The sequence below is a fragment of the Marmota flaviventris genome, chromosome 15, assembly GCF_047511675.1.
Source record: "Marmota flaviventris isolate mMarFla1 chromosome 15, mMarFla1.hap1, whole genome shotgun sequence".
NCBI lineage: Eukaryota > Metazoa > Chordata > Mammalia > Rodentia > Sciuridae > Marmota > Marmota flaviventris.
Window position 1 is genome coordinate 76,677,582 of NC_092512.1, and position 13,090 is coordinate 76,690,671.

At 35.0% G+C, this 13,090-nt stretch overlaps 1 protein-coding gene across 1 annotated transcript in view; it reads left to right on the top strand.

Annotated features, from left to right (window-relative positions):
* Tcea1 (transcription elongation factor A1) overlaps positions 1-13,090 on the top strand; it is a 40,807-nt gene that overhangs the window by 17,244 nt on the left and 10,473 nt on the right. Inside the window, exons 3-5 of the mRNA XM_027932845.2 lie at positions 865-970; positions 6,875-6,962; positions 12,342-12,487. Of these exons, the coding sequence (XP_027788646.1) occupies positions 865-970; positions 6,875-6,962; positions 12,342-12,487 (340 nt within the window). The remainder of the gene's footprint in view (positions 1-864; positions 971-6,874; positions 6,963-12,341; positions 12,488-13,090) is intronic.

Here is a 13,090-nt window from a genome sequence, read left to right on the forward strand (position 1 = left end):
CTGAAGTTAGTTAATAATTTACCATTTTTATTTATCATCCATAATTGGGCTGTCATACCTTTTGTGTTCTTTGAGCACAAGTTTGAAAATCCTTAAAGGAGTTGAAAACAGCATGGACTGTTTGGAAATGGACAAACCTAGATTAAAATCTGAGCTTTACCAATTAGTAATGGTGTAATGCCGGGCAATTTATTTATTAATACTTCCAATCTCGTCATCTTTAAAAATAAGGATAATGATTTGAACTTTGAAGGGTTGTAGGAAATTAATGAATGTAGATGCTTTGGGTATAATCCTGAGCACATGGTTTTAGCACCTATGAATAATTTTATCTATATTTTGTGGAGTCCATCCATTTAAATAATTGTGATTGTTTGCTTGTTACAGATTCCTCATACTCCAAATATAAAAAACCCTTTTAAGTCTGTTGGTGGTAATTTCTGTTGAATAGTTTCATTGTAAGTTGCAGCAGATGCTCTATGAAGTACTATGTGGAGAAGAATGTACAGAAGCTAAAAGGTGCATATGTTGGTAGTGACTGTTTCAGCATTCCTTATACATTTTATATTTTTTCCTCAATTCTCCTTTGTGGAAAGACTGATTTCATTTGTTAACATGCCTTCTTATGGTAGCACATTGACTACTTGCAGATCTCAGTGATAGGAAATAGATAAGTTCAGTTTCTGATGTAAAGATATATATACCTTAAGTTCATAATAGTATGCTATTATAAGAATTCAAATAATTGAAGTGTGATTTTATTCTAAAGTAGAAACAGAAATCTGAATGGAAGTAAAGTATGGGTGAAATACTAATTGTTTGAAATAATTGGTGTACAAATTTTTTTTTGTTGTTGCCTTGCAGTCCACAAGAATTGGAATGTCAGTTAATGCTATTCGCAAGCAGAGTACAGATGAAGAAGTTACATCTTTAGCAAAATCTCTCATCAAATCCTGGAAAAAGTTATTAGGTATAATTGATCTTTCCTTACATATATTTTTGATGTTCTGATTTGTTAAATGGTTGTCACATTTTTTTTCCCTCTATAAAATTAGATGTACTGAAACCAGTGCCTCATAATAAGGATAAGGGAAGGTTATATTAATCTCTGAAATTTTTGTTCTTTAGGCTAGTCATTTCAGCTCTCTTGACTTGGAACACAACTAGATAAGCTCTTTAAGAAGAATTTTCTTGCAAGGGAAAGGCTCTACAAACTTTGTGAGGAAAGGGGAAAAAAAATTCTTTTTTTGGTTTGGTGATACTAGGGATTGAACCCAGGGCCTTGTGTATATTGTGCAAGCGCTCTACCACTGACCTACACCCCAGCACTGAAAAAAAACATTTTTTTTTGGATACTAGGGATTGAATCTAGGGATACTGTATCATCCCTTTTTATTTTTTGTTTTGAAAAGGTCTCACTAAGTTGCCATGGCTGGCCTTGATTCCCTTGAATTCCTCCTGCCTCAGTCTCCTGAGTCATTGGGATTATAGGCATGTACCACCATGCCCAGCCTGAAATAATTTTTTAACTTACATAAAACTTGCAAGAATTATAAAAGAACTTATATTGATTTTTGATATTCACCATGTATCATGTCCTTATCATGTATCATGTCCTTATCATCATCATCATCTCTTTCTCTTGCTTTCTTTTCTTATTCTTTATGAATCATTTGAGGGGAGATTGACATATCATGCTCTTTCCCTGTAAAACCTAAGTGATATTTCCTTAGAACAGGCTTATTTTCTCATATAACCATAATATAGGAAAGATAGGAAATTTAACATTGTTTTCTTTCTTTTTGTTTGTTTTCCGTATAATTTCTTTGCTCTTAGGTACTGGGGATTGAACCCAATGCCTCGGATATGCTGGGAAAGATATGTTCACTGAGATACATCCCCAGTCCTTTTAACATTGGTATAATATTTTAATCTGTGGTTCATGTTCTGGTTTTATCAGTTGTCTCAATCCGTGTCTTTTCTAGCTTTTTTTCCCACTTGTCTAGGACAGAATCCAGCCCATGAACAGTTATTTAGTTTCTTAATCTGAAGTTATTCTTTTATTTTTTATGATATTGAAATTTTGAAGAACGTAAAGCACCTTCCTACCCCGCCTTTTTAATAGTACATTCCTCTTTAGGGGTTATGTGCTGTTTTCTAGTGATTAGATCAGGTTGTACATCCACAGTTGGAATATTGCTTACCAGTGTTATATCCTTCTCAAGGTATCACACTCAGTCAAGGTGTACGCTATAGAGTTGATTTTTTTTTTTTTTTTTCCTGTAAAGACATTCTGTGGGAGACATGTTAAGACCTTGAAATCATCTTGCATTTTATCAGATTGCTCTCCCCCAATTTAATGCTGCCCAAACCAGTCTTTATAGTGATGGCTATAAAAATGGAATGATCTGACTCTTCTACTTCAATATTTATAAATCATCTTTACACTTAAGAAAGCACTTTCCTTTTACCTCCCAGTGATTTTGTTATTAGTGTAGACTCATAGTATAATCTATTATGGTTGAGATTTTTGGGGTATTAAATTGTCCCAGATTTGAAAAGTGATTACCCCTTCAAACTGGATCTTGGCTCCTTTTGGCAAGCCCTATCCAGTGCTTTGATAATATTTAAGCCTATAAAAATGTAAAAGCCTATTAAGAAAAATGAGTGTAGTACATGATCCTGTATTAGATTTTAAAGGGAAGAAAACCATTCCCAAAAGATGATTATTAGGACAACTGGCAGAACTTGCTAGTTGTTTTTTCTGATTATATGAAAAGTCTCTTTATTCTTAGGAAACATACTGAAGTAGTGGAATAAAAGTACCTGATATCTACCACCTAATTTTATTTTATTTTTTTAATATCTTTATTTTATCTGTTTATTTTTTATGTGGTGCTGAGGATTGAACCCAGGGCCTCGCACAGGCTAGGCAAGCGCTGTACTCCTGAGGCACAACCCCAGCCCCCTGCTACCTAATTTTAAATAAAAGAAATAAGTTTATAAACACTGAGAATTTGTGTGTGTGTACATATTCTCATTTATGTCTATAAATAGAGGTAGGAAGGAGAAAGAAAATGTGACAGAATGTTAGCAGTTGGAGAATCTCAGTAATACATACATGGAATTTCTTTGTATTGCTCTTATTACATTTGTGCAAATTTGAAATTGTTCCAGAATAAAATCTTTTTAAAAGATTTAAAAAGATTTTATCTGGTCTTTAAAGACAGGTGGGAACTCTAGATTCATGATTTGTTTAATTTTTTTTTCTGTATTTTCAAGTAATTAAGATTAGTCATAAAAAAAAAAAAAAGATTAGTCATAGAGGGCCGGGATTGTGGCTTAGCAGTAGAGTGCTTACCTAGAATGCATGAGGCACCCGGTTCAATCCCTGGCACCACATAAAAATAAACAAATAAAATGAAAGTATCATGTCCATCTACAACTAAAAAAAAAAAAGATTAGTCATAGAAAGTTCACTGAGAACTTTACACACACACATTTTTGCTCACAGAAAGAGGGTTTCTATATGTATTTTTAAATATATTTTTTTATAACTTTATTTTGTGTATTTATTTTTTTATGTGGTGCTGGAGGATTGAACACAGTGCCTCACCCATGTAGGCAAGTGCTCTACTACTGATCTACAGCCCCAGCCCAGATAGATATATTTTGTGGCAGATTAGACATTGCAGTTTTGCTCATTTGGTTTTATATTTAAAGAAGATTTACTCTTATGTTTATTGGCATTCAGGTTCTTCTTTAAAAACATTATTTTGTGCTAGGTGTATTGGTGCACACCTGTAATCCCAGCAGCCTGGGAGGTTGAGGCAGGAGTATCACAATTTTGAGGCCACCCTCAGAACTTAGTGAAGTCCTAAGCAATTTAGCAAGACCCTATCACAAGAATTAGGAAAAAAAATTAAAAAGGACTGGGGATGTGGTCCAATTGCTAAGTACCCTTTGGTTCAATCCCCAGTACCAAAAAAACACCTTATTTTGTGAAAATTTACTTTTCATTAAAATTTGAAGTTAGAGGAGAAAAAAGTCCTTGTCTATTTGTGACTATAACTATCAGTTAATATCTTATTGCATTTCTTATCTTTTTTTTTTTAAATTTATTTTTCAGTTTTCCGTGAACACACATCTTTATTTTATGTGGTGCTGAGGATCAAACCCAGCGCCCCGAGCATGCCAGGGGAGCGCCTTACCGCTTGAGCCACATCCCCAGCCTGCATTTCTTATCTTTTTTCCCCCTGATGCACAGATTATGCTTCAACTGTTATGTTACTTACATTTCATGTATACCTGTTATCTTTTTTTTTTTTTTTAGTTGTTGTTGAACACAATATCTTCATTTATTTATTTATTTTATGTGGTGCTGAGGATTGAACCCAGGGCCTCGTACATGCTAGGCAAGTGCTCTACTGCTGAGCCACAACCCCAGCCCATCTGTTACCTTTTTAATGAAAATATTTTGTTTTTCTATCATAACTGTTATTTTTATTGGTTTCAGAATAATCCAATGACTATATCTTGATTTTTATTAACCACTTGCATATTGTTAGGTTTGTTATTTTTAAGTTATGGCTGTTATAACTAATGTTTTTTTTTTTTAATATTTTTAGTTGTAGATGGAAACAATACCTTTATTTTGCGTATTTGGTGTTTTTTTTTTTTTAATGTAGTGCTGGGAATCGAGCCCAGTGCTTCACGTGTACTAGGCAGGCGCTCTCCCATTGAACCACAACCCCAGCCCAGACATAACTAATTTTTAATAAATAATTGTTCTGCCTAAAGCTTTTTCTTTAGATCCTTAGCTAGGTTTCTAGAAGATTTACTACTACTGTTAGTAAGTAGCACATTTTTTAATACTTAGGATATGCTAACTGTTGACATGTATTACTACATTTAATCTTCAGTACAATCCAGTATGATGAAACCATTGCACTGATCACTTAGGTACCTTGCACACAGTTGGATCAGTGGTGAATACCTGACCTAGGATCTGACTTCATATAGTCTTGAGACCTTTCCTGGGGATGTGCTGTGTTGCCTATGGAATTGTTTTCATGCCTCTTACTTCTCTGCTTTCCAAAAGGAATTATATGAATTTACTATGCCAGGGTGGTGTGGGAGATCAATTTTAACTGCACTTTTGGCAGCATTGGATCCTTGCTAGATCATATTTAATTGCTATATCACCTTTCCTTTTTTTTTTTTTTTTTTTTAATATTTATTTATTTTTAGTTCTCAGTGGACACAACATCTTTGTTGGTATGTGGTGCTGAGTATCGAACCCGGGCCGCACGCATGCCAGGCGAGCGCGCTACCGCTTGAGCCACATCCCCAGCCCACCTTTCCTTTTTAAGTAGTGTCTTTCTATTACTTTTGGACTATTTCTTAGTCCATGCCATGTGTCATTATTAATCTTTGTTTTCTGCCTCACAGTACTGTACCATCTTTAGGTTTTGAAGCTTTCAAGGTGAATCATAGAGAATAATAGGGATCAATGAAATAAAGTATGTGAAAACTCAAGTGTTTACTCATGTTATACCACAGGGCTTGAATTGTTATTTTAGTTTTGATAAAGCTCTGCTTTACAAGATAAATTGTACAATTGTGATACGGAAAGCTCTGTTACTGCTTTCTCTAATAGAGAAAGCTCTATTAGTGCTTCTCATCCAGCTGGCATATTAGAGTTGTCTGGGGAATTTTAAAAAATTATGATGCTTCTGCCTTACTGCCAGAGATTTGGACTTACTGGATTTGGAATGGAGGTTGGCACGAGGGTATGTTTAAAAGTTCCCTAGGTGATCCTTATATCCAGTTGAATATATATTCTTTTTGTATTCTGTATAGAGACATGTGAAAATTGAAAGAATTTTTTGTGTATCTCTTAAGACTTTTATAGGGAGCAAAATATAGATAAGTGGGGCAATTTCTACAGTAGGCCTAAACATTTTCTAAACCTATCTTCAAGGCAGATTTGATTTAGATGTGAATGTTTGTCAGTACTAAAATATTTTATCAAATCAGCCTGTTCACAGTGTCTGATTGTTTTTACATCTGTAAGTCTTAAAGCTTGTGTATTTTATATTGCTTTACAGATCATTTAAGATTGAGGGGATGCTAGGTAGATCTTACTATTCCTGAGGTATTTTATATGAAAATGTTTTTATTACTGTCAAAGAAATATTTATATTTTAGGTACAGCCTTTCTTTTTTTTTATTAGTTGCGCAAAACATTACAATGATCTTGACATATCATACATTTGATTCAAATGGGGTGTTTATTTTTTGACTTCATGAAAAATTATTAAAACGGTATTGTCACATGCTTTCATTTTGGCGGGGGGGCGGGGGTACTGGGGTTTGAACTCAGGGACACTTGACCACTGAGCCACATCCCCAGCCCTATTTTGTATTTTATTTAGAGGCAGGGTCTCGCTGAGTTGTCCAGTGCCTTGCTTTTGCTGAGGCGGGGTTTGAACTCTGGTCTTCCTGCCTCAGGTTCCTGAGCCTCTGGGATTACAGGTGTGTGCCACCATGCCTGACACATGCTTTCATTTTTAAAATGACTGCTCGTATTTTTCCCATATTCTTTCCTTCTCTTTGTTCTGTATACTTTTCTCTTAAACTTTTAGGTTCCCCTTGGCATACGAATTTGTAATTCTTACTAAATGAGTGCTAACTGAATATGGGTTCTGAAAAATACCCAAGTGTGTATGCTAATAGAATAGTTTCCATAAACTTCATTTACTGGTGGGTAACTTAGAATTTTTTTTCTTGTGTTAGTAGCCTGTTAACATGCAGTATTTCAGTTTTTATTTTTAACAGTTACTAACAACTAAGGGATTTCATACATTTTCAGATGGACCATCCACTGATAAAGACCCTGAAGAAAAGAAAAAAGAACCTGCGATTACATCACAGAATAGCCCTGAAGCAAGAGAAGAAAGGTATTTCACTTTATGGAAATTCATTTATGTTAAAGTCAGATAGTTTTATCAACTCTATCAATTTCTCCATGGTCTTCAGATCACAAATCTGCATTACTTTCTGTTTTCCAGTCATATAAAACTAGTAAATGTATATAGCCAAGGTTTTCAGAAAGATTTCCTAGAAATTTAAAAGATAGGTAGTAGATTACATAAATAAAAACAAATTGTGTATTTACATAGATAAAAACATTGTGCTTAATAAGTTTTATGGAATAGGATTCCTGGGAGAGGCACTGATAGAATTGTTAATGACTGTAGTGCTTTGGGATTTAAATGGTTACTTCCTCTACTTACCAATTTCTTTTTTTTTTTTTGGATTTATTTGTACCCTGGATCACTTTCATTTTTATGCTTTTTTTTTCTTCCAAATTTTGCCATTTATCATAGGAACTTAAAATATGAATTTCAGTCACAAGGGGTTTAAATTGTTCCTTGGCTTTTATAAGATCTTTGCATTTATTTTTTGCTGTTGCATACCACGAACTGTGCAGTATCCAACATGTTGCTTAATGTTGGTATAGGTAATAAATTACAAGTAGTTCTCCAATTTCTTGTGAAGCTTGTGGTTTAACTATTGATGTTGACTTAGAGAAGTGGTTCTCAAAGTGGTCCAAAGAAGATCAAGGACTGCCTGGCAACTTATTAGAAACTTAAATGTTCAGGCCTCATCCTGGAACTATCAGGAATTGTTTTTAACAAGCTCCTCCTTTAACTTCTGAGGCACCCAGGTTTAGAACTTCTGCTTCTAGCTTTTGGCTTCCAAATTTCTGTTTTGTCCCTGAACTTTTGATCCACCTAGATTGTTAGAGGTATTTAGGACATTAAGGCTACTTCTGTTTTAATTTTATTTCTTAGGGGTTCCTCAGAATTGATCATATAATTATTTTTTATTGAACAATTTTTTATTTTTTTGAGTTTTTGGGGATTGAACTCAGAGCTTTGTGTGTGCTGGGTAAGCACACCACTGAGCTACATTCTTCTTGCTCCCAGCCACTGCCTATTTTCTTTTGTTTTTTAATTTGAGACAAGGTCTTGCTGAGTTGCCTAGGCTGACCTTGAACTTATGATCCTTCTGCCTCCGCCTCCCAAGCTGGGATTACAAGTGTGCACCACTCACTGTACCAGGCTGTGTTTCTTATTATTTTTACTTTTATTTTTTGGTACTGGGATTGAACTCAGGGGCACTCAACCACTGAACCACATACCCAGCCCTTTTTTTTTTTTCATATTTTATTTAGAGACAGGATCTCACTCAGTTGCTGAGGCTGGCTCCTCCTGCTTCAGCTTCCCAAGTTGTTGGGATTATAGGCATGTGCCATCATACCTGTCTTGTTCCTTATTTATTTTTTTAATTAACACTTATTAATATCACATACACTTGTTATTTTATGTTATAGTACTAAATATATTTGATGTTTAAAGAGGTAAGCCAAAAGTAGCGTTAAACAATGTTTGTTAATAAAATTTATGCAGTTTTTTTTCTTGTAACTTTTTATTTTGAGATAGTTTCAGACTTTTAAAAATTGCTGGCTGGGGTTATATATCAGTGGTATAGCACCTGCCTAGCACATGTGAGGTATTGGGTTTGATCCTCAGCACCACATAAAAATAAATAACTGAAGAAAGAAAGGAAAAAAGAAAGATTGTGTCTATTTACAACTAAAAATTTAAAAAACGATACAAATTTATTTTAAAAATTGAAAAATAATACAAAGAATTCTTTACCCAATTACTTCTCTTATATTTATATATGTATATGCACATATACATGTGTGTGTGTGTGTATGTGTATATGAATGAATTTTATTTTGAACCAAATGAGTGCTTTGCAGACATTTTGCCCTTTTTACCCTTATATATGTCAATATGTTTTCTTACATATAACCACACCACAGCTTTCAATATTAGGGAATTAACATTGATATATAAAATGCTATTTTGTAATCATAGACCTTATTCATATTTCTGCAGTTACCTCAATAATTTCATTTATTGCAAAGGGAAAATATTTCTTCAAAAATACTGTCCAAGATCATATATTGAATTTAGTTGTCATTTCTCTTTGATGTCCTTTAATCTGTAATAGTTCTTCAGTCTGTTGTTGTCTTTCTTGACCTTGATATTTTTGAAAACTGGAGGCCCTAGCCTAATGAATTTTTAACATATTTTCAGCTGTGATATATTCAGGGTCCCTGGTTTTGTGTCTATAACATATATATATAAACATTTTAAGTAGATGTTGAAAGCTGAGTCATTTCTTAGTATACATTTTTATCAGTTCTATGTCCTTGAAGTTTAGGTGTAGAACCTATCTGCAAACGCATAGAATTATTGTGTATGAAGGCTGATACATGTTTACACATACTCAGAGAAATAAAAGAGGATTCAAGAAATTAGTATGAAGGGAGATGTAAGGTTAGATCTAAATGATTTGTAGTTGAGTGAAGTTTTACATTTTAAGTACAAGAAATCGAGAAAATTATGTGCTTAAATGGTTAGAAAGAGGTAACAGAATGTTATGCAGTGGTGCCAGCAATAGCAAAGTGAGAAATGGCTCCATCAGTTCACTTGAGTAGTTTCCATTGGCTGGGCTAGGCATTTGGCTATGGACAGAAGCAAAAGCATTTAATTGAAGTATTTAAGTAGTATTTATTTATTTTGTGGTGCTGAGGATCAAACACAGGCCATACTCAGCCAGTCCTCTATCACTGAGCAACACCCAGCCCTAAGAAGGAGATTTTCTTTTTTTTTTTTTGGTACTAGGGATTGAACTCAGTGGCATTCAACTACCAAGCCAGCCCTATTTTATATTTTATTTAGAGGCAGGATCTCACTGAGTGGATTAGTGCCCTGCTTTTGCTGAGGTTGGCTTTGAACTCTTGATCTTCTTGTCTCAGCCTTCTGAGCTGCTGGGATTACAGGCGTGTGCCACCATGCCCAGTTTAAGAAGGAGATTTTTTAAAAAATTGACTTATTTATTTACTGCTTACAGACACTGTGCTATATATTGAAGATACAAAGAAGATTAAATCATGGGCAGGGGATATAGCTCAGTTGGTAGAGTGCTTGCCTCACATGCACAAGGACCTGGGTTCAATCTCTAGCAGCATACCCCCCCCCACACACACACATACACATACACACACACAAGGGGAACTCAGGCAGCAGGATACGCCCTATTCCCAGCAGGAATAATCTTAAACCTGGAACGCCCTAAACCCGATTATCCTAAACCACCGGGAACACCCTAATCCCGGATCCGCCCTGGTCCTTGAGCAAGGTCACCTAACTGCAATGTCACTGCAAAATGTCCTATTTCCACGAGTCCTTCCACTAAGCAACATGGGGTACGCTGGCAAGGAAATTGTCATACCTACTTGGCTAATGGCTCCCAGCACACACACACACACACACACACACACAAAAGATAAAATCCTAAGATTTTTTGCTCTTAAGAAACTTAGCCTGGTCTCAGTTTCTGTGGGTGAGGAACCAGACTTCACCGGGACTCTCACTCCAAGATGCAGTGCTACCTCCTATCATAATGATACAAGAAGTTAATATTTTCTCTGTATAAAGCCAACATAGCTAAGGTAAATGTTACTCCATTACTCAGTGAATTTAGGATAAACTATGTAAACAACTCTAAACAAAATGTATTCATGAAAGTTTTTGGACAGTGGTGTCATTTTATTTTTCTGAAGAACTTGGGGAGAGGGAGGAGGACTGAATTGTTGCCCCTGAAGAGAAGCAAATGTCCTTTTTCTACTTAGGCAAATCATGTAAGTATCTTTCTAATGAAGTTGGTTTTTTTTTTTTTTGGTGGTGGTGCTGGGGATTGAACCCAGCCAGGGCCTTGTGCATGAGAGGCAAGCATTCTATTAACTGAGCTACATCCCCAGCCCCTTATGAAGTTCTATCATGACCTCTTGAAGTATTTATTATGTATCTTGAAAACATGTATCTATGTTTATAAATGGTGAGATAATCTTTCTGTCTTCACAATTCTGGTTTAATGCTTATTTAATAATAAAACTTTTTTTCCTCAAAGAAAAAGAAACTTAGTGTGGTTAAAGGAAAATGTATGAAAAGTCATTGCAAACCTGTGTGTACACGGTTTTTTTGCGAGTACAGAGAGATATAATAATAGGAAGCTTCAGGAAGAATTGACTGAAGTTAGAAGGTAGAGATTATCATTTTGTACACTGTAACCTGTTCTCAACAGTGGTTGTGTTTTGGAGAGAAAACATGGAAGGTATATCCTTGCAGCAGGTTAGATCTATGAAGGGCAATGATTTAATCAGTCTTTGAAAAAGGTTTATGGCCAGGCCTGAAGGGGTACCCCTGTAATCCCAGCAGCTTGGGAGGCTGAGGCAAAAGTATCAGAAGAGTTCAAAGCCAGCCTCAGCAACTACTTAGCAAGACCCTGTCTCTAAATAAAATATAAAAAGGACTAGGGATGTGGCTCAGTGGTTTAGTGCCTCTGGGTTCAATTCCCCAGTACCAAAGGGAAAAAAAAGAAAAGAAAAAGGTTTATGTTAGATAACCTTATGTGTGATAAAACTGAATTGAAACTAGTCAGAAAAGTATTTTTAAAAGAACCTGTTTTTGTGAAAATCTAATATAACAAGTTAATCAGAGCAATTGAAATGATTAAGTTGACTAGAAAGTCATTAAACTGTCCTGGCTGTGCAGATGGAGTTTGTATTTATGGAGAGAAATTAAACAGACCTTTTTATAATCTCAAGATTTATTTCATCAGATTTTTGTCTCATTAGGAAGCCATTGTCTAATTGGAGTAGAGGTTTTCAAACATTTTTTTTTTTTTTTTCCCTCCCTGTAATTTTGGTAGCAAGCCTCCATACTTTTTTGGTCCCATCCCCTTGCCCTTCCCCTCAAACCATGATCCATCCTTCTCATATATTGCCGTGAGTTTTAATGTGTATTTTCTCTATTAAAATTTTATTCATTGTTTAAAAGGACAATCAAGGTAAAATGCTTGGTATTCTTTTTACAAAAAGACACAAGGGGCGGGGGCTGTGACTCAGTGTTAGTGAACTTGCCTGGCATCGGTTCAATTCTCAGCACTACATATAAACAAATAAAAGTAAAGGTCCATCAAAAACTAAAAAAAAAAAAAATTAAAAAAAAGATATGAGACTTTTCTCCTTACTAAATTTAATCACTTAAGTTTTTAATGTGTATGAAGGCAACTTTTTTCCTTACACAAGTCACTAAAATATCATTTATTTAGGCTCTGAAGTTTTGTTTTCAGAGAGTGATAGTATTGTTACTTTAAGGTTTTTTAAAAATTTCTTTTTGGCATGTGTATTTTAGTAGTTCCAGTGGTAATGTAAGCAGCAGGAAGGATGAGACAAATGCTCGAGATACTTACGTTTCATCTTTTCCTCGGGCACCAAGCACTTCTGATTCTGTGCGGTTAAAATGTAGGGAGATGCTTGCTGCAGCTCTCCGAACAGGAGGTAAGTTTAGTGTATGTTATTTTACTTCCCATCCCTTTCATCACCACCACTAGTACTTTATCCACCTCCATATTGTTGTTTTGCAAGTACCATCCTGATTGTAGCTGCCCACCACTGCTTAGCTTAGGGAGGAGTTATTACTAATAGCAGTCCCTAAAGAGTGAGACTGGGACATCTGCTTATTACTATGTAATTCCAAAAAGTAGATTCATTCTAATATATGAATGTTTTTCATGATCGTAGTAGTTTTAAAACTTTTCCCCCTCAAATATTTTGTTACCTGCATTTAATATGCAAACTACTTACTCTGTCCTTAGATTAAGAGTTAACAATACTGAATTCTGAAATGTTAGTATGACATACATTGTATAAGTTTTGTATTCGTAATTCCATTTGCTGATTTTTTTAAGTGGAGAAGCAATCTTGATTTATATATGAGAACTTAATTATATTTGAAGGTATTTAGTCTTAGCATGTAAAATTTTGACTTTAAGCCAGGCATGGTGGTGCATACCTATAATCCCAACAACTGGAGAGACTGAGGCAGGAGAGTCACAGTTCAAGGTCAGCCTGGGCAACCATAGCCAAGAACTTGTCTCAAAA